General features: G+C 45.9%; 2 protein-coding genes and 1 long non-coding RNA gene across 9 annotated transcripts in view; 1 reads left to right on the top strand and 2 right to left on the bottom strand.

The window, feature by feature from the left end:
* Positions 1-5,835, top strand: part of RALGAPA1 (Ral GTPase activating protein catalytic subunit alpha 1) — a 129,024-nt gene extending 123,189 nt beyond the window's left edge. For 3 of the 7 annotated variants that reach the window (XM_057366668.1, XM_057366365.1, XM_057366284.1), the window contains one exon: positions 3,516-5,835. In XM_057366668.1, the coding sequence (XP_057222651.1) occupies positions 3,516-3,670 (155 nt within the window). In that variant the 3' untranslated portion in view covers positions 3,671-5,835. The remainder of the gene's footprint in view (positions 1-3,515) is intronic. The other 4 variants (XM_057366932.1, XM_057366844.1, XR_008965361.1 and 1 more) reach the window with 3 other exon arrangements.
* Positions 5,836-6,865: 1,030 nt separating this feature from the next.
* Positions 6,866-8,360, bottom strand: INSM2 (INSM transcriptional repressor 2). Its single transcript, XM_057365622.1, has one exon. It carries the CDS (start codon positions 8,358-8,360, stop codon positions 6,948-6,950), a length of 1,413 nt encoding a protein of 470 aa, XP_057221605.1. The 3' UTR covers positions 6,866-6,947.
* Positions 8,361-15,498: 7,138 nt separating this feature from the next.
* The window catches only part of LOC130573613 (uncharacterized), a 32,479-nt gene continuing 24,347 nt past the window's right edge, over positions 15,499-23,630 (bottom strand). Inside the window, exons 3-5 of the long non-coding RNA XR_008965339.1 lie at positions 20,522-20,614; positions 19,065-19,181; positions 15,499-15,993 (exon numbers count right to left, since the gene is read on the bottom strand). This is a non-coding gene — a long non-coding RNA (uncharacterized LOC130573613). The remainder of the gene's footprint in view (positions 15,994-19,064; positions 19,182-20,521; positions 20,615-23,630) is intronic.

Below are 23,630 nucleotides of genomic sequence, written 5' to 3'. Positions count from 1 at the left end.
CAGAGGCAGTGCCTAAGAATGGATTGGAGAGCAACACTGAATACACATCCCAAATGACCCTCCCTGCCCTTGATGTTATCACATCTTAAACTGATACCCCACAGTAACAAAGCAATCCTGATCCCTCTCCTTGTTCTGAAACAGGGCACCATTATGAGCATATAGTCCATATACAGAAACATGTACAGGGTTAGGTACCACACCCACATGAGCAGACCAAGCAACATTTTGACCAGTAGATCAGGACCTAATGCAACAAATCAAAATTACATCACGTTTGTCTTCAGCTAGCTYTGGGCAGATCCATTGTTATCTCAACCCTTTGTGCCTCACCCTGGGCACCAAAGAAGGATGTTGTGGTTTAGGAATGAAATTCTTCAATTCAATGTTCCTCTAAAACTACTCCAAGCCATGTGCTGCTCCATCCTCCCACTCCCCTTCCCCTCGGCAGGCTGGAGAGGAGAATCGGAGACATAAAAGGTAAAGCTCAAGAGATAAGAACATGTTTTTACTGAAACAGCAATGAGAGAAGAAAACATACAGTAACAACAATGCTAATGACAGAGAGTACAAGAAAGAGGTGAATGATTTGACGTAGGAGGCAAAACCCCCACAACAATACCCTCCCACTCCCTCCACCACAGTACACTGACCCACAAGTGAGCTCTTCCTGGAAAATGACAGAAGGTGGTATAGAAAAACCTTCAGGTCCTAGCCATACCCCCTCCTGGCTACTGCAGAAATTAATCCAGTCCTGACCAGAACCAGGACAATTGTGGAGAGAGATAAAGATTATAGAGCATTTCATACTGAAAATTTTAAAACTTTGGAGGGGAAGCGAAACCTGCAAAATTTGTATATACCATAGTTGATATCCACATGTGTGTATGAGCGTATGTATGTATATATAGATATATATGCTTATCTAAAATCCAAATAAATTTAGTTACTAATTAATCTTTTAATTTGTCAGACTTTTAATATATTTTAAGTGCTGTTATTCTTCACTCTTTTGGTGTGGTATGTTTAGATGTGAAAATCACTTTACATGACTTCTGTTCTTCAATAACTTTTAAGTTTCTTWAAAAAATGTGTTAAATGTGAATTTGTGCTTCTATCTGCATGAATTAGAAACAAAAATTTAAGCTACAACTGGAATAATACTGAAATTGAAATAATGGGCACACTGAGGTTTTCTTTATCCAACAACCCATGATAAAATTTCACACTAGGGCTTAACCCTTCAATGCAGACCAGCTTCAAACTAGTTGCTTTTTCTTCTTTATGTGATTTCAGGAGTCTCAGGTTAAGACTGGCTATAATTTTGACATTTTCAGTACTGTGAAGTAGCCGGGGAACAGAAGCCATATACTGAGTTGCCATTTGTTTTTCCTTCTCAGTTGTGTGTATGTGTGTCAGTATTTAGCTGTTTTCACAGATGTTAAGCAAGCATTTCAGACAGTGTTTAGGATGTATTTTAGTAGCTGTTAATAAGGTTGCTGGGTCTGGATAATGTTATAGTATTCTTTTCTTTCTCTCTCCCTTCCTTTTTTTCTTGTAATGCTTAGTTGGTAAGTATGATGCCGGATTTCAGAGCTGTTGCTTCATTGCACATAACTAACTCATCACTCTCTTTAACCTGTAGCATGAGCAGCAATTGCATAATGAAATTCGAAATTCCGTTTTCTGTGCTCATCTGTTAATACCCTTCAATCTCTGCGGTTCGTGTCTCATGTCTCACACCTGTTATCTTTTATCTTTTCTCCTCCCCTTTCCTCACTTCTTTCCACTCCTCCTTCCTCATCACTTCTTCATTCTCAACAAAGAAAGAAATGCTGTGATATTTCTTCTCCTTCCAAAACCTCCACTAGAAAGCATTGGCCACATCAAGGTAAAGGGCAAAGGCTTGAAACGGAAGGTCTTTCACGCTAGCTGTGAATGGTATGCTGTGCAAAACAACAATGGTTATTTTCTATTCTCTAATTTCCACCATTTGAAATGCTTTAATTTCTTGTAAAATCAGAACAAGATAGAATTTCAGAAAATGCGAATGCATGTTTCCCTGCCTGCCTTTTTCTATAAGGCACAGTAAGTCGGGCATTATCATGCTTTTCCAGATTGTTTGGCAGTGAAGTACCTAGTTCATGAACAGAATTACTGTCACCAGCTGGGGAACAAATAACAGCCCTTTCTCTCCCCTGTCACTCTGATGGGTCGTATCAGTTTGAACATAGAAAGTACTATGCTGATGCTCTGGAGCAGGCAGGTGAGGGACCAGGCAAGGAGAACAGCCAGGTTGCTAAATACCACAGGTTCATGACAATCTTTAAAATCTACTCCTAGACTTGTTACCTTGTGACTCATTTGATTTTAGAGGAATCTTCCAAAATAAATCATGAACAGTTTTGAATGATTTTTGCACCTTTTATATGTGAAACATATACTGAGATAGATCTTCAGTTGTGATTATTGCATTATTATTTTAAAGAATTTCCAGTAATAGCATGATGTGGAAGAAATAGCAAGTGATTTCTGGCTTACTGCAGTCCGCAGGGGTTTCCCCATTGACACCTGCAGGACTATGCTTCTGTCTCAAATTTAAATGGGTCAGAAGCCTTCAGAGGCAACTGAGGTAGCTGAGTTCAATCACACTGTCAGTCTCTGTAAATGGCCAATTAAAATGCAGTTTAGTTTTACGGATGGGAGTTCACAGTACTAATTTTCTGTAGCATGGGAAGGAGAATGTAGTATTGATTTCATATTTTCTCCTTTTCCATTTGTACCTCTACGGAAGAAGCTTTGGAGACAGGCTTTTGTAGGAAAGAGCCTTTTCCCCTTGCAGTGAGGACTCCGGGGCCACTGGAGCGTAGCTCTGGGCACTGGGCTAAAGAATCACATGTTGTTGTCTCAAATTCATCTTGTTCCTTTTACAAAGAAACATTAACGTATAGTGCATCCAGTTAGTACAATCTGTTCAAGCTTCTGCCTTGTGGGCCCTGTAGGAATTTGCCTTTTGAARCACCAACTAAAGTTGGGATGGGAGAAGATGTTTTGGTCTATCAGTTGGCCCCCAATTCACTCCACCTYTTCAGCAGCATTCCTAGAGCTCCCTTCATGTGCAATGAGCTGTTAACCTTCATGTTCTCATTAAAGACTGGATTCTTCTGGGTTGTGGTTTGAATAATGATTAAGTGCCCCACAAGGCAGCTGGAGGTGTTTGTTTTCCTGGTTAGCGGGAGAACGTTGCCCACTTCAGTGCTGCCTCAATTGCTCAGAGCAAGGGGCTTCTGCAGTCCCATAGCTCAGTGGYTTCTGGAATCATCCTTTCTCTAGGGGTGGATTTATGGTAGTTGCTAACTCCATGAGCAGTACCATCACCCACAGCAGGTAAAGGGCTAGGAGATGCTGTGGCAGTGACAGCAGCACTGAAAATCCTCTCTCCCCTTGCTAAGAGATYCCGTGCTGCAAGTGTGGAAGGCGGCACTGACCCGTCTGGTTCTTGCTGTCCTCTGCAGGCTTCTGCCCAGAGACTCAGCCGGGAGAAACTCCAGCAGCAGCAACAGCACARGTGGATGGAACAGACTTAGCCTCTCCAATGTCTCCTCGGACTAGCAAGAGCCGCATGTCCATGAAACTGCGCCGCTCCTCTGGCTCAGCCAACAAGTCCTAAGTGGCAAGATGCCTGCAGCTTTTAGTGAACAGCAATTGGCCACCCTTCCCGCAGCCTTTCACCGGGTTGGTTTTTTTTTTTACTGCTCACACCTTTCACTCAAGGATGATGTCTCTTGTGTGTGTGCCCATGCCCTGGTACTCCTTTTCTGTATGTTTATTTTAAACAGTGACACTGGAATTTTACTTTCATATTTTAGCTTTGTTTTTTTACCTAACTCCRGTCTGCCTTTTTTCTTCTTTGTGGTGCAGTTTGCGCCCTGCACCTTTTACCTTCTTGGATGATTGTGATATCCTAACTTTGGGTTTTAACTCTGGTTGATCTGAAGTCAATATGGAATTGGAGACTGCAGTTGGATTACAATGTATTTATTGTGCCCCATTGCAATTTTTTCTGTAACAAAGAAAGAAATATGTACAATTTGAAAATGAATGTACAATTTTAAATTGAAGTTGCATTTGTAAAGTCTTTGTCAGATGCCACAATGTTAATGCACAGGATGTGTACAATTATTTATGTTGAGAATAAAATAGTTCAATGGCCTTTCAAGCATTACAGAGTCCAAATGAAATAATTTGCTCATAGCACCAGCTCTTTCATCATAAGTGATGTATCATTTCATAATTCTGCAGATAATCTATGCCAGAAAAGAAAATCACTGTGCTGAAATTCTACTTATGCTTGGCTTCCAAATATTTTTATAATGTTTGCTTTTCCAAGTGGTGTCAGTAGTAAATGACATCAAATTTCATGAGTTTTAGCTGTTGTCATTAGACTGCTCCATCTAGATGTATATTCTTTTTTCTTACATTTAAAAAAAAAAAAATTAAAACCAAACAAACACTTTCCTGATAGAAATTCATTGCAGTGATGATAGGTACTAGGGAAGAAAAGGGAACATGCTCCGGGAGTCTGGCTTGAAATGCTGATAGTTTCAATCCTCTGAGTGCAGATTAGCACACGAGTTCCACCCACCCAGAGGTATTTTCCTACACATGAAATGCTCACATTTTGAGTCTAGTAAACAACAAAGTGCTGTTAACAAAATGTAGCATGACATTGGTACTAACTGCATGTGTAAATATATCATATGGGCAACAATAAAAAAAGAAATTATGTATTGTCATTCATGTAGTATCTACAAATTTGTAATGGTTGAAGAGAAGACATGCTATTTAATAATCCAATAAAATTATTCTTACCRCCTTTCGTATATTAGTTATTCACCTCCTCATTAGATTCTTAGTTCAATTTGTTGAAGAATTACATGCATATGGAGCAGTTAAATGCAATACACAGCTTAGTTTTCATTTGTATTAAAAAGTACACACGAGTTTGCAAGAATGCCCAACTGAAAACTTTTCTCCAGATCTAGTAAATACATTGCATGTAGCTCTGCAGGTAATATAAAGCATAGACTGTTCCCTCCTGCAGGCTGCTTGTTCAAGTGCTAATTGTAGGAGCAGTTAATAATCATCACATTTGTGTGGTCTGGAGCCCTTCATCTTTGACTACGCAAGGGGAGAGGAGAAGGAAATTTTTTTTTAAAAACATAGTGACTTTCTCTGGAGGCAAACTCATTTARCTGCATAAATGGCATTTTTACCTAAGTCTCTGTTACCAACAAACAACGGGAAAATGCACAACTTAAAACAACATACTTTATTTTTGGCATATTAGTGAGTTGCAAGTTTAGCCTCTTTTGTCAGAAAGCAAATCTTGGCTGCATTCAGTTATATCGTATTAATTCATTTGTCCGGGTCCTGGAACTAAAATGACAGAAGTCCATGAAGCATATTTAACATAGAGCACTTATCACTTGCTTGCAGCCGTTGGGCATGATACATCTTTTGTTGTGTATAGCAAAATATAAAACTACAGAAATAATTGCTTTAGAGGATGCTAATCAAGAGATTGAAATATTTTGCATGCTCATTTCAGAGAGAGTGTTAGAACAAAGACTACGACTGTGATCAATTTAGTTCTTCAGAAATCACTAACTGACCCACTTTGCCCTGCTGAATTCAAGAAAGGCGTGAGCTTTGTTTTAAACCTTTTATTGAATTTTCTTGCCCTTATTTTTAGCCTCATCTGCTATCACATTTAGAAACAAGCACTCATGGAAAAAATAAATAATAAATAAATAAACAAATACTGGCTGAAGTGTCAATAGCAGGTAAATTCAACAGCATTTCAAAGTATTTGGCCGGAGCACTGTAAAAGCCAGGGAATACACACCACAGATTGCTTTGCTAAAGGTAGGTSTTGTTAGGGAGAAGGATGGTAGCCTGTCACCTGCGCTTTAGCAACATGTGTAAAGACTGCTTCTTGTCCTAATTTCAGCTGTTCACAAGACTCGGAGGAGCTCACATCGAAAGCGCAGCTCATGAGGGAGAGGGGTCGGAGGCCGCCTGGAAAGGCGAGCAGCCTGTGATGCAGGAGCTGTCAGGGCCACACGCTGCCCAGCCGGGTGACACTGAATTGCTCTTCTGGCTACTGTCCGTGCCGCACTAACAAGCCACCAACGGAGTGGAGCAGGTTTTGGAACGGGCAGCTGCCAGAGTCGTGTGTTTCGCCTGCCGCACGGTTGCTAGAGTACAGAGACACAGAGTAAGCGGGAGATGCATACTTAGCTATAGAATAACACCTCATATTTCAATTAAGCAGACAGCACGATTAATTTCCCATACGTTTTGCTATCTATTATATGACTCGACACTGACTTAATATGAACATTTACCTTCTTGGCTATCTTAGTACAGAGTACAGCAAACAAAACACCTCACGAATGTTGAAGCTCGGGGGCTAAGGCTATTAAAACAAGGTCACTGAATCAGGCTCTTCTTCTCACGAAAAATAATTCCTCTCTTTAGATACCCTATATACAGCTGTACTTCTCTCCGGCGCTACGGAAGATGTACTGGCGGTGGCCGCCACCGACGCCCCGGCATCGCCCGCCTCTCGGCAGATGCTGGCGGGGCTCCTCGCCTGCTGCCGCCAGCCCGGGCCGTGCCGGTGGCCGCTCCCCGTCCTCCGGCGGCTGGGGGGCTGCGCGGCGCTCCGTCCCTGCGGGCCAGTGCCGCCCGCGGGMTGAACACCCCGCCGTGCCGGCGCGCGTCGCGACCCAGCGGCCGGGGAAGGCGGGCGGGAGCCACCGGGGGGCTCCTCCGACGTCGTAGCCGTGAGAGCCGCGAGTTTCCATAGGAATTACAGCGTGGCCAGGGCTCGCTGGGCTAGCCCGGGCTCTCGGAGCAGTCCCAGCGGGGCGGCCGCGGGCCTAGCAGCCCGGCCGGACGGGCACCTGGAGCAGCAGGACCTGCCTGTTCTCCGGCGGGTGGCACTTGCTGGCGTGCCGCGCCAGCCCGGGCGCGCTGAAGAAGGTGGCGGGGCAGTGCTTGCAGGGGAAGCCCTGCCGCTCGCCGCCCGCCGCGCCGCTCTCGGGGACCCCGGCGGGCGGCGGCGGCGGCAGCAGCAGCTCCTCCCGCACGGCGTGCCACAGCCGGTGCTTGTCCCTGATGTCCGCCGAGGGGAAGCGGGCGCCGCAGAGGTGACAGGCGAAGGCGACGGGCCCGCGCTCCGGCTGGCCGAAGGCTGCGGGCCGCGCTGCCCCGTGGGTGCCCAGGTGCTTGCGGAGGTAAGCCTGCCGCCGGAACCGCTTTTGGCAGCAGGGACAGGCGAACGCCTCCCCGCCGGCGCCGCCGCCCGGACCGGGAGCGCCGCTGTGAGCCGGGCCGGGGCCGGAGCCGAGGGTGGTCGGGGCGCCGCCGGCGCTGTCCGCGCCGCGGTGCTGACGGGCGGGCGGCGGTGGCTGGGGCGGGGGTGCGGCGGGGCCGCGGGGCCGCCGCTCGGGGCTGTTCTCCTTGCCCGGGGGGGCGGACGCGGCGCCTTCGGCGCTGGGGCCGGGACGCGGTTTGTGCCAGCGGCGGTGCGAGGCCAGGTTGGCCGGACAACTGAAGATCTTGTGGCACTCGGGGCAGCGGTATTCGACGCGCACGATGCGGGAGCAGCGGTGCTGGGCCAGGGCCAGCGGGTCCGCGTACTGCTCCTTGCACAGCTGGCAGATGAACTCGCCCAGCGGCGTGCGCCCCGCGGGCGGCCCCGGCCGGCCCTCGGGCCCTTCCTCTTTGATGCGCAGCCCCAGCACGGGCGAGGTGGTCACCTCGTCGGCGAAGCTCAGCTTCCTCGTGGCCTTGCCCTTCTTGGCCGGTGCCTTGGCCCGCGACGGTCGCTTCAGCGCGGGCACCGAGGACAGCGGCGGGGCGGGCAGCGGCGTGCGCGGCTGCAGCAGCAGCTTCTCGGCGGGCGGGAAGGAGGCGGCCAGGGGGAAGGACTCGGCGGAGGCGGGGGAGCTGAGGCACCGCTCGAAGAGAGCCGCCCGCGGCCCCGCTGCGCTGCACGGCCCCGTGGCCCCCCAAGCGGAAGGACCCTCCGGCGGAATGAGCCCGGGGCCGCCGCAGCCGCCGCYGTGGGGCCACGTCGCGGGACAAGCGGCGACGGCTCCCTCCTCCTCCTCCTCGCCCTCCTCCTCCTCCTCCGCCCCCTGTCTAACGGCGGGGCTGTCCGCGCCGGCGGGCGGCGGGGGAGGCGGCGGGGCGGGCGGAGGGTCCCGCTCCGGGTCCCGCTCCCGCGGGCGCGCCCGGTAGGAGCCGCCGGGGCGCCGGCTGCGCTTGACGAGGAACCCGCGCGGCATCGCGGGCCGGTGCGGGGCAGCAGGAGCGCGGCACCGCCAGCCCGCCCGGCCTTTATAACCCCGGCGCCCGCTCTCGCCCGGGCGTCATCCGCCCTCCGGCGGCGGCGGCCAATGACGAGTTGGGGCCGGCGCTGGCGGCGGGGGGCGGCGGCGGCCGGAGCGGGCCGGGGCTCTCGCCGCCGGGGCGGGCGCGCTCGGGCTGCGGCGACGGGCCGAGTGTCCCGGGCACCGCATCCCACGGCTCCCSGCGGAACTGAGTGAGCTGTGGGCCGGGAATGGCTCCGAAATGGGAGAGATACCGAGCTGGGTCACGGGCGCTGCCCCTCGGCGGAGGGGCTGGACAGGGCTCGAGCAGAGGCGTCTGTCGGGAGTGTTTGTGCCGGTGCCTTTATCCGCTGCCGCGGCCGCCCTGACCGCCCCGCACGCCTTTCCGCTGAAGGCAGCCAGWGCTGGGAACTGGCTCCGTCCTCCTTCACAGCCACATCAGGAGTTTGCCCAGAAGTAGCCAGAAAGCTCCGGTATTGCGGTGAGCTCTCAATGCGAGAGCAGGGCTGTCACCGCTGCGTAAAATGCTAAATCACGGCTCTGCGTAGTGACCATGACTGTGGTCTCTCGGCAGCCTTACCCGCGGGCAACCTCCCGACCCCGGGAGAGGCAAGGCTGAGGTGTGAYACAACAAACTGCAAAAGCGACCGAACCTCCCCCCACCCCGCCCCGATGCCACTCCGGCCCGTTCGCGGGTGCCGTGAGCCTGGCGGCTTTTTAGGGGAATGAAGCGCACCGGCAGCGGGGTCTCAGCAGCCCGTGCGGCCCCCGGCGCGGTTCCAGCATCTCCTGTTTGACCGCCCGTGAACCCGAGCCTGGGTTGGGGGCAGGACGGCGCTGTCCCGCCCGCAGCCCTGCTGGCCGCAGCACACGCGAGATGGCGTGCCTTTGGAAATGACCGCGCTAAAGGCTCGCTCCATCCCTGCCCAGCGGCACACATCCCTTACCACGGTAGGACGGCCACACTCATCCTGCTGGAAACATCCCCCAGCCGGAGGAACTGAAGAGCACCAGGAGAAAGGGAGAAACAGCACCTCGGGTTCGAGGGGCTTTCTGGAACTGGAAGAAAGATTTGAAGCCTTCATGCGAGATCAGAACTTGCTCAAAACACTCAACCACTTCTCTGTGTAAGTGCTCTGATTATATTTGCTTTGCAAAGTCTTAATCATGTTTTGTTTTGCGTTACTCTCCCATTTTTCTCCCTTTTCATGGTTGCACTGAATCTCAGATTAGATTACAGACTCTGCGGGCTAGAGATCACCCTTTGTTATTACAAACTGCTGTAATTGGGACCAATGAGCCATGCTTTCATGCAGTTAGGTCACTCCACTCACTGGCTGCTTGATTTTTACCCAGCRTTTTTAACCTTTGTAGCTGGACTTCCCAACTACATTTCTCACCGAATGACTGGATCTCTGATTGTAGATCCCCTGTTCCTCAAGTGAATGTAAATAGCTCTYTCAGTTTCCCTTGTCAACAATGTTCCCAGTAATGTTTCTTTTGCTATTGCAAAAATAGCCTGTGGTAGCAATGTTCTGCAATGTCCAGTTCAGTTTCCAGTCCTAAGAGGTGAGGAATCCAACAACMCCTTTTCCTGCACAGGAGCAGCAGGAGGTAGAGCGCCAGTTGGAAAGCAAGTGCACTGAGTGTTTGCTGAAGTTCCAAACATTTTTCCAGTAAAAGCTGTAGGCTGCAATTGCATCGGGGAGTTTCTCCAGGCCCCCAGTGTCATCATCTAATGTGGCTCAGACATCCTGGGAAGGCCTGGGGGRTAGCCGAGGGTCCCAGACCTGTAACTGCTGCCCCCGTCCCCAGCCGCTGTCCCTCCTGCTGTGCTTCTTGGCTCTTCCCTGTGATTCGGGGCCTGACTGTGCCTCCCCCGTGCTCACAGTGCCCTCTAGCACAGCCCTCTTGCAGCCTTCTAAACTTGGGTCCCTCCTAAGGTGGGACCCAAAACCATAGAACCCATCGTTCCATCCTTGGTCTTGCTGCAGCATGTGCCAGTGCCCGCAGATCTCTGACAGAAACACTGGCAAAATTGCTTTGGAATTCAAGTCARTTCAGCCACCTTGTAACTCATTTCTCTCAATAAACATTCTGATTTCCCCAGGCTGGCTCTGCCCCAGTACAAACTCCCAGTGCCCCAGCTCTCACTCGAAGGGTCATTATTCTGTGATTACAGATTATTTCCCCTCCCTCCCCTGTTTATAAGAGAATGTAACCCTAGTGACTGGCATAACACTTGACTCTCACAGCTTCTAAGCTTTCCAAACTGTTATATGGGTTTATCATCTTGCCATCATCCTTTAATCTTTCCAACAATTTTATAATTAGAAAATTCAGATAATTTATAAGAATAGTTAACAATTTTGTGGACACACACCCAAATCCTGTGTAAATTTGCTGGATTTTTTTTCCCACTGTTTTATTACATTGCCTTAGTCCCATCACGTAGYTCAGAGCACCGCACCCTCCTGAACATGCTACAACAGGGGAACTTTATTTAAGGTCAAAGCTTTTCTAAGCAAGGATCTGAACGATGTTATTGCTACTGTCCTTGCACTGGGCTCTCTGCAGTCTGCTAAAATCAGGTTGGCCTTGATTAAACATGTTGGCCACTTACACATGAGAGTCATCSTTACATGACCTGAGATTAATCAAAGGGTTAATCCCACAGTAAATAGGAAATCAAACTTCTGGTGGAAAAATGCAGTAGCTAGGGGGGAAACTGGTGGTGTGAAAACGAAAGGAGACAGTTCCTACTCTTAAATGTTTTGCTTCCTCAGTCCATTCCCTCCTCTCTGGTTGAGGCTGAATGTTGGTGTGCTAGAGAATGGAAACAAGAGTAGTATGGCACTGCTGTTCTCCCTTGTTGCTGAAGTTTCTCATTTTSTGTGAAGGGACTTTTAATCTTTTTCATAATTTGCTGCTAAAAGAAGCCTGAGGGAACCATTCAAGCCTTGTCATGATTCTGCATTCAGATTCAATAATGGCTGGACCAACCTCTTGGGGACATTCCGAAGTGAGGACAATCTTCAGGTTCCTCTAGATGCCTTTCCTTGTTCGTGCCTTCTTTTAGGGACGTGGTTCAGTGGTGGACTTGTCAATGCTAGGTTAATGGCTGGACTGTTAAAGGTCTTTTTCAAGCTAAAWGATTCCATGATTCTGTGATGCTGGAGGATGCTCCACCTGCTTGCCCAGGTTCTCCAGAGTATGGCGCTMGAAGTTCATCCCACAGGTCCTTGAACATCCCAGCTATCCAGGGACTGTCATCTCGGCTGTGAGGAGGCATCCTATTGCTTTCAGCCCCAGCCATGTCTCCAGCAGCTCCAGGACACCTGGAAGCCTGTGCAGACACTGAAAAGGAGATGTACCATGGTCCATGAATAAAACACAGTCAAGCAATTGGGCAGCTGCATTTATGTGTCTCAACAGTCTTGGGGCATAAACAGCAAGAGGAATGTATGACAGAATTGCCAGCTGGCAGTGAGAAGGTCTTGAGTGAGGTCTGGTTCTCAGAGAAAACCCTAAAAATTCTTCTGGGGGCTGAGCAGACAGAAAGAAAAAGAGAAATGCCTTTCGCCACTTAGTGAAAGGAAAAACAACCACAACTTAGAAAAAATAAGAGTTAAAAATAAAATAGAAAAGAACTATAAGCAAAGGATTAAAGAACATTTCTTTCCTTCATGTTTCCCCTCCCCACCACAAAAAAAAAAAAATGTTGTGGTCAAGTTTTTTATACTGCAGGATTTCAAACAAAGTTGACTTTTAAATCTTCCCCTGCCATCTGGTTTGTAATTAATGGAGCAGTAAATAGGAGGGAGACAGAAGCTGCCTCAGAAGCCTGTCCTTGATACATGACTCTCCAGCAATATAGCTACATGAGCGATACCACCCCCAGGCTCCAGCACTTAAACAAAATCCAGGCTGGTTTTGGTGGCAACACAAACCATTTCATCTTCCCCAGAACAAGGCTGCCAATTATCTTGCTGCGGTTGGGGATTTGATGCTGGTGACAGACATTGAAGGAMATATCTGCGTTATGAGGATATGGATTGTCTAATATAACCGACCTTGTGAGTATCTTAATTGTGTTTTGTTTTACCTGAGGACAATCTGCTTCAAGAGGAAAATGACGCTAACAGCTGCTGTGTTTTCTTCATTGCTCAAATATTAACAGAAAGCTTTCTGTAAGGGACGGGAGAAAACACTGTTCTGTGAAGGACTTGGGTTAGAGGGATTTGAAGGGTTTTGAAGAYGCTATGAAAACATCCAACCTTCCTCTTTCTCCACTAGTGAAGCTGATGCTGGGAACTGGTGACATCACATCACCCATCTCTAAGGTGACAYTGGGAGGACAGTGGTGCCATGGCTCCCATCCCTACTCTGTAAGTGAGCAGCTGCATAAGGACCAAAAGAGCASTCTCACATTTTGGTTCTTCCCCACCTCCATCTGCATTGGCCCACTGCAGGGAAACCAGATCATCTCCAGAGAGCAGACTGAGATTCCCAAACTTATACAACCTATGGGAGACTGGATGGGACCATTAGTACTTTTGTTAGTTCATTACAAATTTCATCTAGATTTCAGCTCATACCCCACAGGCTGAAGCCATTTGCCAAATTTGCTTGCAATGGAGTTATTTATTAAYCTCACCATGTCATGAGTAGGAAGATTTGGCTTCCTTCGGCACGAGATGCTACAAGCATCATTTTATGTTGCCCCTGTGCTAAGGCCAMCTTATTCAATGAAATTCCTCTGACTCAGGTGCAACAGGCAATTCCCCAGGGCTGCTGCCCAAGACCTTTCTCCCATCCCTACTCTATGATACCCTCTCTATTTCTCCCTCCATTCTCTTCAGGTCACACCACATTCCCAGATCATTTTCCTTCCAGAACTGCAGCTGCTTGCTGACAGAAGTGCAAAGGAATGGCAGGATTTATTGTGGAGTAAGGTGCAGGTATGGCCTGGCCACTGCAAAGCGGGTGGCAGTGCCAGAGCCACCATTGCCAGGCAACAGCTGCAAAGGGGCGGACGRAGCACGGGAGATGCTGATGAGGAAAACCAGAGGCAGAGGGTGGGAGAAGAGAAGCAAACTCTGCTTGGCAGGGCAGCACCCAAAAGAAACAAGCAGGAAAATTGCATTACAAGGAAATRAACCACATCTGAGCTGGGTGCCTGCCTCTCAGAAAAGCAATGAGGAGGATGATAGCTCCCAAAACAAAATGGTGATTCATCCCTTTGCAGGGAGTGTGACAGAGAAGGACAAAGGAAAGGCAGCATTGGGCCAGAGACCTGCTGCTCTTTTCTGACAGTACACCTCCAGCTTCTGAGCTCAGCCACCTTGTTCCTCCACAAGTGAGACCTGGCAAATGCCCATTTGTGCTTGAAGCTTCAGAGAGGCGAGGGTGTGGTGCTGGCTCTTGGCAAGTGTGTCAGGATGGAGACTCTCCCCTTTTTTTCTATGTGAATACCCATGGACAGCCCTGGAGGGCAATGACAAAATGCTCTGCTGGCTGATGTGGTAGGATCAGGGAAAATGCATCACTGCTTCAGGATGACCCACAGCCAAAGCTCCTCTTCACCTTCCATCTGCTCTCCTGCATAGAAGGCAAGAACAGTGGTGACTGGAGGATGTCTCCTGCAGAACCCAGGGGAAAAMTACTGTGCATATATCTCATTGTTTTGAAAGTATTTTTTTTCCATTTAGGACTTAGCTTTGTTTACTCCAAAGTCAGAGAGAGCACTCAAAACCAGCATCAGGCTCCAAGAACTGTTAACAAAAGTAATCCCTAGCAGTTGCCATACAGGATTTTCCGCTTACATTTGTTTTGCTTCTTTTGTGACATCAGATTTAAGTCTTGCTATCCTAAATATCAATTAAAGTGGTTKGAGGCAAGGCCTAAATTTCACTTTGCCTCCCAAGTTCACCAGCTCCATCCTCATCTTCCTCCTGCTCCTCCTCCTCCTCCAAATATGTTTTGCTATAAATTACTGGCACTGTTTCTGTTGATAGTCAACATAATCAAACATTTGTAAGCATGCTGTCTCTTCAATCTGTTCAGTTGATGCACTTTACCTGATCTTTCATTAAAGTAATCAAAACACTTGCTGTGCCACRTCTAATGAATGTTGCATGTATGATTAAGTACTTTCATTCATATTGCAAGTTTGATTTAATGTAATCTGCCTTTCAGACAGCCATTAGCCTAGCTCCTGCGTGAATTCGATTAATTGGCTGAATTCTTCCAGATGTCCTTTAAGTATTACAGGAATTTCTATGTAAAAACAGCAGGGACCATGTAGCAGAGAAGCAAACAATGATATGTTATATTGCTGCCATGACTTACAAAAAGCTGGATTCATTTTCATTAATAAAACATCTGTACTGCTGCACAGCTATGCATCAAGATGCATTTATTTTATATGTTTATTTCTCTTATGACTATAAATAGACAGTTAAACAGAAGCACAGTATGTTCAGTTGGAAGATACACAAACAGAACTGTATCAGAAATGAAAATCACAWTAAAAAATGTCCAAGTTAGGACTTGTAAGTATTGTGTATTGTAACAAATATGGCAGTGACCCCTATGGCTATGTGATATTTCTTAGGATAAAGGCATTTTTCTTAGACCATKATGAATCTGAAAACAGTTGGTTCCTGGGTTGAAATGTCCTATGTCTGGTTTATGTTTATGTGGCTTTTTGTATCTTCAAGTGAGAGGAAAATGCAGTTTGGCATTTTAAGTGGTATAGGGTAAAGAGAAAAAGTGTAATTAAAATAAACAGTTTTTCTTAATTCTCAAAATGAGAATTATTTACCTTTTTTTCCCATAAAGTTACACTTCAGAAAGCGATGACTTTTTCCTAAAAAGGAAAACCCCCAGGAGCCAGTTTGTGTTTCAGTGCCTACTCTACCCAGCCCTTGCAGGAGCTGGTGCTTTTTCAGGGGTTGGGGAGGATGCCTCCACAGCCYCAAGTAGCTCCCTTCAGTTTCTGCTGACCCTGCTAGACCCAAGAGCACCTTTCAAAGAAGGATGTGAAATCTCAGAACCTCCTCGCCACATTTGTCCTCTCTCCCTCTGCCTACCCTTCTCATTCCTGATGACCCTATGGGGCAGACTGGAGAAATCTCACAGGAGTTTTACTCTGACCCTGCGGCCCTGAGCTCAGCACAGTCTCATTTTCCTGAATGTGTGGCACTTCTCATCCCATCAGAGCTGCAGGACCCTGCCTGTCACCACTCGGTGTCACTGGGCTCTGCCRAGTCAGGAGCTGAGGAAGGGAGAGGAGCAGCAGCAATGTCGCGACTCCCCCCAGCAGCGCTTGGTCAAGTGGCTCTGTCTCACCTGGGAACAGCCAGGTCACCCTTCCCTCTCCTCCCTGGCTCCCTCTTTCCCAGCTGCTGCTCAGCCTTATGAGTGTGTTTGATCCTTGACRTACCTCTTCCTTGCTGGGCAAATTATTGCTGCTTTCCACCACATCAGGGCTTTCCTGACTGCCGTGTCAAAATTAGCAGGAGCYCGTCCAAACCAGTTCATTTCCAAGGGCTGTTTTAACAGACGATGGATTTGCAGGAGACATCTGAAATAATATTGTTCAGCAAAACTTAAGTGGTACAATGAAAGGGATAGAGATTTTCTCAACTGTAACTCGTTYTTTTCACAAGATAGTCACTGCACTGGCTAACAGCTAACAGCTTGCTTCTCTAYGTACATATTCTCCTCTGCTCCACTTCTTTCTCTGTTTTTTGCTTTTGTTCCTGTATTGTCTATTTACCTCCTATAACCCAAAAAATTCTCTAGTTTTAGTACATTATAATGTATTATATGATCAATATTATATTATCAATGTTATCTGTATTTTGCTTTGAAAAACACTTTCAGACAAATTTTCTACTGCAGCTGGGCTGTGACACTTTGCTCCAGTACCCACATAACCTCATAAAAGCCTGGCCCTGTTGAATTGTGCCTAAATCATTACACTAAGCCGTTCCAGGGGTCTCCTGCCCACGGCACGGAAAGCAAAACACGGAGGGCTGGTTGGCTSCCTCGATCTCTGTTGCAGAGGGATTTTCTTAGCAGGGAGAGCRGTGGGTTGGCTGGAGAAGGGCAGCGTCCGCGGAGCGAGTGTGAGCAGGAGGGGAGCCCGGCTTTGCTCGGCAAGCGCAGGAGCCTCGGCGGCAGCGAGGAGAGGCGCTTTCCCCTTTGCCATGTATCAGAAACCTGACTCTCAGTGCAACCAAARCAGTTTTTAGATTTTTGCGGAGAAGAAAATGGTGTAAATATCACCTAGAGGTGACTACTCTAGAAATTAAATGTAGCAAAGCAAAGCATGCCTTTTCTAGTTTCCAGTGCTGTGTGTTTTTAAAGGCAAATGTGGAAAAGTCACATCTTTTGAAGCCCGTGAGATGAAAAAATTAAATCAGGGGGCTTTGTTATTGATGTTTTTCTATACAAATGTTTTGAAATCCCTGCCTTTCATGTGTCTCTTACAAATAAGCAGAAATGTGTGATGAGTCATCTTTGCTTTTAATTCCTTTAATAGATTCTTACCTCACCCACTAACGTCTAAACAATTCTCATTTCTCTAACAATCCCWTCCTCAGTGGTAAATATTGCTCTCAGACAACATATTTTTTTGAGGTTCATTACATTCATTCTGTGGCTGAGACTCATTACACTCAGTTATTTATTTAAAAGAACAAAATGACAGCAAACGCCTTCATTTATCATGTCACCCCCTACACATATATTAAATATATTTCAGCAACAAGGCCCAGCACTCTCACAGTTTTGAAAAAACAGCTGGTCTTCCTTCCTAGCCATCACTCCTTGAGAAAGGAATACTGAGAGGCAATGGTGGAGTCTAACTTTGCCTGCTAAATGAGATTCTGCTGACACTAATGGGAGATTTGGCAAAGACAGGAAAATAATTTATGAACTATTTGAATATTTTCAATTATTAAAAAAAAAAAAACCTTGGAGAATGATTAAGAAGGAAGAAGCAAATGAAAATGATACTGTAAAGCATGGTGAAATGGTATATTTGAAACCAGTCCAAGAAATAATTTTGATACCTAATGACAGGTTTGAGTCTTCCTGAAGTACCAAAGATCCACCCATCTCACTGAAGARCTGGCCAAAAGAAAGTTCACAACCTTTACAAAGGAAAAGTCCTCAGCCATTTAAACTAACATTTCACTAATTCAAGACTCATGGCTTCTGTTTGTGTTCTCCTAAACCAAACCCCAAGTCTAATAGCAGCACCCACTTCTGTTCACACCCTGGGCTACATCTGGCCCTCAAAAGAAAGGTGCTAACTGGCCCACATCATAGCAAAAGGTTTTTGRTATTATAATCAGCATAATTATAAAAATGGAGAGAGGTTTGGYCTCAGCAAGCTGTAAAATACATTTTTAACTAAGCCATTGATACAGCAGAGACAAGATGAAAAACAAGAGAGGAGGGCAAAGGTTCCGCTGCGTGGCCATTCTGGGAAATGACTGAAAAACAAGAACAAAGCTATTCAGAGCAGGTYGTTAAAGAAAAAAATACCTTAAACAAGCCTAAAAGATAGGAAATAGCTAGAAATATGACATGGTCGGTTACAAAGCAGAGGTCAAAAAGACATCAGTAATTAATGATGAAAAGATAAAGAACCAAGCACTTAATTTCAAAGAAATAGTCGGGGAAGGCATAATGGCACTGTKAACAGGAAAAAAAGACTTTGCAGAAGTAAATGGAAATGACTAAGATCTCAATAAGGGGAAAATGGATAATTGAAAAAGTAGAACTGAAAATTGCTGTAGAAATTCACCTGGAACATAAACCAGTTATTTAGGACTAAGGGTGAAATACAGTTTAGAATGGGTCTATTTTTTTCAAAGGGACTTCCAGGCACACACTGCCAATTTTGCTCTGATATTTTTCCATCACCGTTTTTGTGCATGGAAAATACRGATGAAAATGTCTGCCATGACTGAAAGTTTAAAAACTGCTTTCTGAAATGCAGACCTGTGGATTTTACTCATGTTTCTTCAAGAAATGCTTCCTACTGGAATGAAAGGAGTGGAAAGCAAAAGCCAAAAAAAAGGGAGAACAGCAGATGTTTTGATATACCAGTTCTCACCCTATTCACATCTTCTCTCATTTTCTCTGTTGTTTTCTTAGCTTCAGCTCAGATGAGCAAAGCTGGATAATCATGGAGTCCTAGAATGGCCTGGGTTGGAAGTGACYTTAAATATCACCTCGTTCCAAACCCCCTGCCATGGGCAGGGACACCTTCCACTTACACCAGGTTGCTCAAAGCTCCATCTAACCTGGCCTTGAACAMTTCCAGAGATGGGGCACTTCCAGAGATGGGGCATCCACCATTTCTTTGGGCACCATGTTCCACTGCCTCACCACTCTCACAGTACAGAATTACTTCCTAATACCTAACCTAAGCCTACCCTCTTGGTCTGATTAAAGCTCATGAGATTACCCTGACCCCCTGTTTGAGCTTGTCCAGGTGCCTCTGGAAGGAATCCCATCCTTCAGGTGTTTCAGCAGCATCACTCAGCTTGGTRTCATCTGGGAATTAGCTGAGGATCCACTCAAACCTTTCATCTATGTAATTAATGAAGATAGCAAATAACTGGTCCCAACACAGACCCTTGAGGGACACCACTTGTCTGTCACTGCTGTCCATTGTGGCTCTGAGCTGTTGAATGCAGAGTAGAAAACGGCAGTGGACAGCCTGGATTGTGCAGCCTCAGTTACATTCTGGATCTGTAACAAGAAGACTTCATCTCAATGAAAAACAGATTAAGTGAAGGTATAACTTCCTTTCAGTTACCGGTGCAGGAGGTTGTCCCATCACTTCCATCTTAAGAAAGTGAGGAAGAGGAAATATTCTATATTACAGAATTGTTTCAGGTAATTTCCCAATTAAGCTCTTCTCTTTTTCTTTTTTTTCCCTCCAAAAACTGTGTGAGAAGACTGCTTTCCATAAGTCTACAGCTATGTTAAGTGACACCATAAGCAGGTCACATGTTTCCTAACCTTCTCCACTCTTGGTTGAGTCCCCTGATGCTGGTAAGCAGATCCCCCAGTGCAGAATGACAGAGCCCTGCACAGGGGTACATGGGGCAGTGAAAATCTTCTCTCCTCTTCTGAAGAAGCTGCCGCACCAGAGGTTTGATGTATTGTGTAGTAAAGCACAAGCCCCGCCTCCAGCCAGTGCCTGCTCCAGCTCTTCAAACCAAGACACTCTATCAGAAGGACTGATAACCACATCACTCCTGTACTGCAGAGCCAGCTCAGACACTGAATGCCAAGGGCTGGACCACAGCACTGAACTTTTACATGAAGAAGTAATCTGAAGKGCTGTGCTCTGTGGTGACACATCGACCTGGTGTAGTTGTGGGTCTCAGGCATGAAGGAGGACAGTGGTAGATTCTCTGCGTAAAGGTGACCAAGCTTAGTGGAGAAGACATGATGCCATCTCTCAAATACTGCTTTTCAGTAGCACATCTGTGCATGGATCCAGGAAAGTGAGTTCATGGTGATCTGCATTTCAATGGAACACGGGAAAACCAAGAGTATCTGTCCTGACATTTCCAGAAACCAAGCAAAAGAAATCCTAACAGCTGTAGGTGTTCAGTGAAGGCATAAAGCTCTTAAACACCACAAGTCAGTTGGGTGCATCCCCCTCTGGATGCTGAACCATAATCCCTAAGTGTCCAGCACTTGCAGAAGCTTAATCCTTTCTAACAATGGGATGAGCTGGAGGCTATATCCTTTCAAGATTTACATAACACCCCAGCACATATGCCTTTTGGGAGGATAAGAGCTGCTTAATATGTCCTGCATTCATATTTTTGCAGCCATTTGGTTTGCATCYATGTCTCTCCCCAGTGGGAAATCCCAAGCTGATGGCGCTGCCCCCCATCCACCACCATGCTGGTTATGGGCTTCCCAGCTGGCTCAGCAATAAGCCATGTTTCAATTGTGTCAACATGGATCCTGCATCCCCTGGAATGAGGTYTGCTTTCAAGCAAAACAGTTTTCTGGTGAAGTTCATAGTTCCTTTGAAAGGGAGAAGCAATCCTGATATCAGCCTTCCTCACCTCAATTACTCCAAGTGTTTTCTTCATGCCAGCAATCTCCCATGGATGCAACAATCAATTCTCAGGACAAGGATAGGTGAGCAACTAACACATCTGAACAGAAAAGAGAAAAAAGGTATGAAACAGAGAAAAAAACCCACAATGAAAATTAGCCCAATCTTTAGCTGTCAGCTGATATCCTTGCATCTTCCTTTTCCCATCAGCTGTGTTTCCGTGCTTTTCTTTTGCAAACCCTATAGAAGCTTCATCTACAAAMTGGAAGATCCACAGAGCTCCCCTGGCTCTTCAGCAGCACAAGGAACTTGTGTCCAGCTGCAAAAACTTTCCTCTATTTTGCCAGGGACACATTCCAACATTAYTAACTGTGTGTGATGCTGTCCTCCATCTCAGATCCCTGGCTCTTCAGGACGATGWGCCACCCATGCAGCAAAGAGGGAGTTAAAGAGGGAAAAATTGGATGAAAAATCCTATCTCAGTTATGGGAGTRCTGGGGATGTACTCAGATTTCTCAAAAATACTGTGGCCAAAACATGCTTAGAGTAGATACACTCTAGGGCACAGCCAGGAGAACACATACAGAGTTCTACRGAGCTCAGTACAGAAACAGCCAGGAAAAGAGAACAAACATGAACATACAATGGGTTTGTTTATCATTTAAAAATGCTGCCATAGGAAGAGCCACCCAAAAGTAGATGGATATTATTATTCCCCATCATTCCCYCCTGCCAAAGAAAAGGGAAATGTTGGTTGTCAAACAGTGTCTTTCAGATTTAGATTTTTTTTTTTTTTGGTGGGAGGGAGGCAGGTAGGGAAACGAAAACACAAATAAATACAAATTTGTATTTGTTTGCCTATCTGGTTTTATGTTCCATAATACTTTCCATTAATCTTAAAATAAATTTTTTAAAAAAACCCCAAACCACTGATAAAATAAGAGCTGCTGGGATTACTAGGAAGAATTTTGTGACAGGTGATTTCCTGCTAATAGCCCCTTACACACAATGTTGTAGAAGAGAGAGAGGTGAAAAAACACTGCTATAAGCACTAAGGCCATTTAATCCTTAACATGGGAATGTATTTCTGCTCTTTTTCCCTCCCTAGATTCATTTTATGTTCCCATCAGAAGGTTAATTGTGTTAACAGGAGTTACAGCCACAGGGGAAAGATGTGATTGAATGCTGAGTGCAGTTTTAGCTGATAACCTCCGAGTGAGTGAAAGGGCACAAAAAGGGGTTGATCTCCTCTAAAGGGGTTGTCAGTCATTCAGGAAAAAGTGCAGCTGTGGGAGAAACAGCCTTATCTCCCAGGACACGAAGAAGAGAAGCTATCAAAATAATCACAAAGCTACACTCATCCCAGGCTMTGTGTCTGTGCCTGCGGCTCTGACACTGGAGTTAAATGAGAATAACTGGCTTTTTTGTGTGGATGAACAAGCAGACCCTGAATTGATGCACATTCTTGAAGACTGATTAGATTGCATGAATATGTATAATTAACAACAGACCTCAAATAATTATACCTCTAAAAAGYTGGCATGAAATCTCGACATCTTTTAGCTTGACACCACAACTCCTGTTTGCTGGATTGAGGACATGATTGCACGCCAAGGTTTTAGGTGAGACCACCAGTGAAATCTTTCACACACATTTACACTTAATCAAAAAGGTCCATAAGAAGGTCTTCATGAAAAACAAGGCATCCTCTCTCCTTGATCTTTTCAGCCCACATCTGAATTCACAGTGCAAAATTGCATAGGATTTACAGGAAGTAGCTTGGAGAAGGGCTGGCTTTTTTTTAAGATTAAATATTTCCATACGCTGTAGTCGATGAGAACAGGCATTTGCAGAAATGTTTGCACCCACTGTGACTAAGGACCAAGGTATATTTCAGTGCTAGAATACAAGAGTGAAGTTTGTCTGATTTCTCGAAGRTGCACTGCAGATCCCAGAAACAGAACTCTTTCTCCTTTGCACTCCAGGACTACCTTAGAAAGTCTTGTGAGCACTCCCRAAATAGTTTTAGCTGCTGCTGCCAACTGAATTGCAGTTGTGCTTTTCTACTTTGACCATGGAAGGGTTGCTAAACGTCCAGAAACTGGCAGATGCTTCGTTTTCAGACTGTGGTTCTGCTGCCTTTATAATGAAGATCCTTTTCTCACATGCAGAGATAAAAACACAGCTGCTTGTCCAGTTACAGCCATAATATAACAATGCAATCTTGCAAGAGAGAAATAAGTAAATGGGGAAAAAAGCTTAGATTTTGGTTAAAATGCCCGAATAGAAACCTRGCAATCTTCTCAACGCTTTTAAGTGCAAAAAGTTCTGTAATATTAACATCCACAGTGCAACTTGAACAAAACAGCTAAGAGGCTTATTGACTAGGTAGCAGGGAAAGCCAGTTTGAAATATTTGATCCTATCACCAGCTAAGCAAGTATGTGTAAAGTGTAAAGCCTGCACTTGTTGATTTCTGAGATAAAAATCAATAAAACTGTCCATAACCTATAACTCTTTGGTTTACCTCTCCATAGAGATCAAAAGAGAGTAATTAGATTTCTGCCTGACTAGCAGGGGTAGAAAACTGTTTCATTTTGGATCAAAACCTTCCCAGTGGATTACACCTTCTATCCACTGCCTATCAACACTTAACAATTGCTTCTGTATTTGACTTTGACAGAMCTACCAGAATGTTACTATCTAATTTTCAGTGTAGCTGATAGAGGGCTTGGATGCTTTATCCTAGTGTCAGATTATAAAATTAATTCTTCTCACTTCGTATTTTACATTTTTACTCTGCTTGGTGTTTTGTAAAAGCCAGCCTTGCTAATGCAATAAATATTTAAAAAACAAAACTAGAATACCCATCCTACCTCTAATTTGCAATGAGCAAAAAAATCTTTATCTATTATTGATGATCCAGCCTTTGTATTCAGATATCACTCTAAACAAGCAATTGTCTGCCTTGGATTGTCTTTGCATTTCATATTCAAATGAGGTGGACTCTGTTGCATATATTTTCATTTGATGACATTTTAATATCACCAGATGCTATTGCCTGCCTAGGAGATAACTGCTCCAAATACAGCCTTCTTCCCCCTCTAAGCACACTGC

This window comes from Malurus melanocephalus, unplaced genomic scaffold (genome assembly GCF_030028575.1).
Source record: "Malurus melanocephalus ecotype Western Australia unplaced genomic scaffold, MMel_1.1 scaffold_0, whole genome shotgun sequence".
NCBI classification, from domain to species: domain Eukaryota; kingdom Metazoa; phylum Chordata; class Aves; order Passeriformes; family Maluridae; genus Malurus; species Malurus melanocephalus.
Note: the sequence above shows the minus strand (reverse complement) of the source record. Positions and strands in the feature narration are given on the sequence as shown.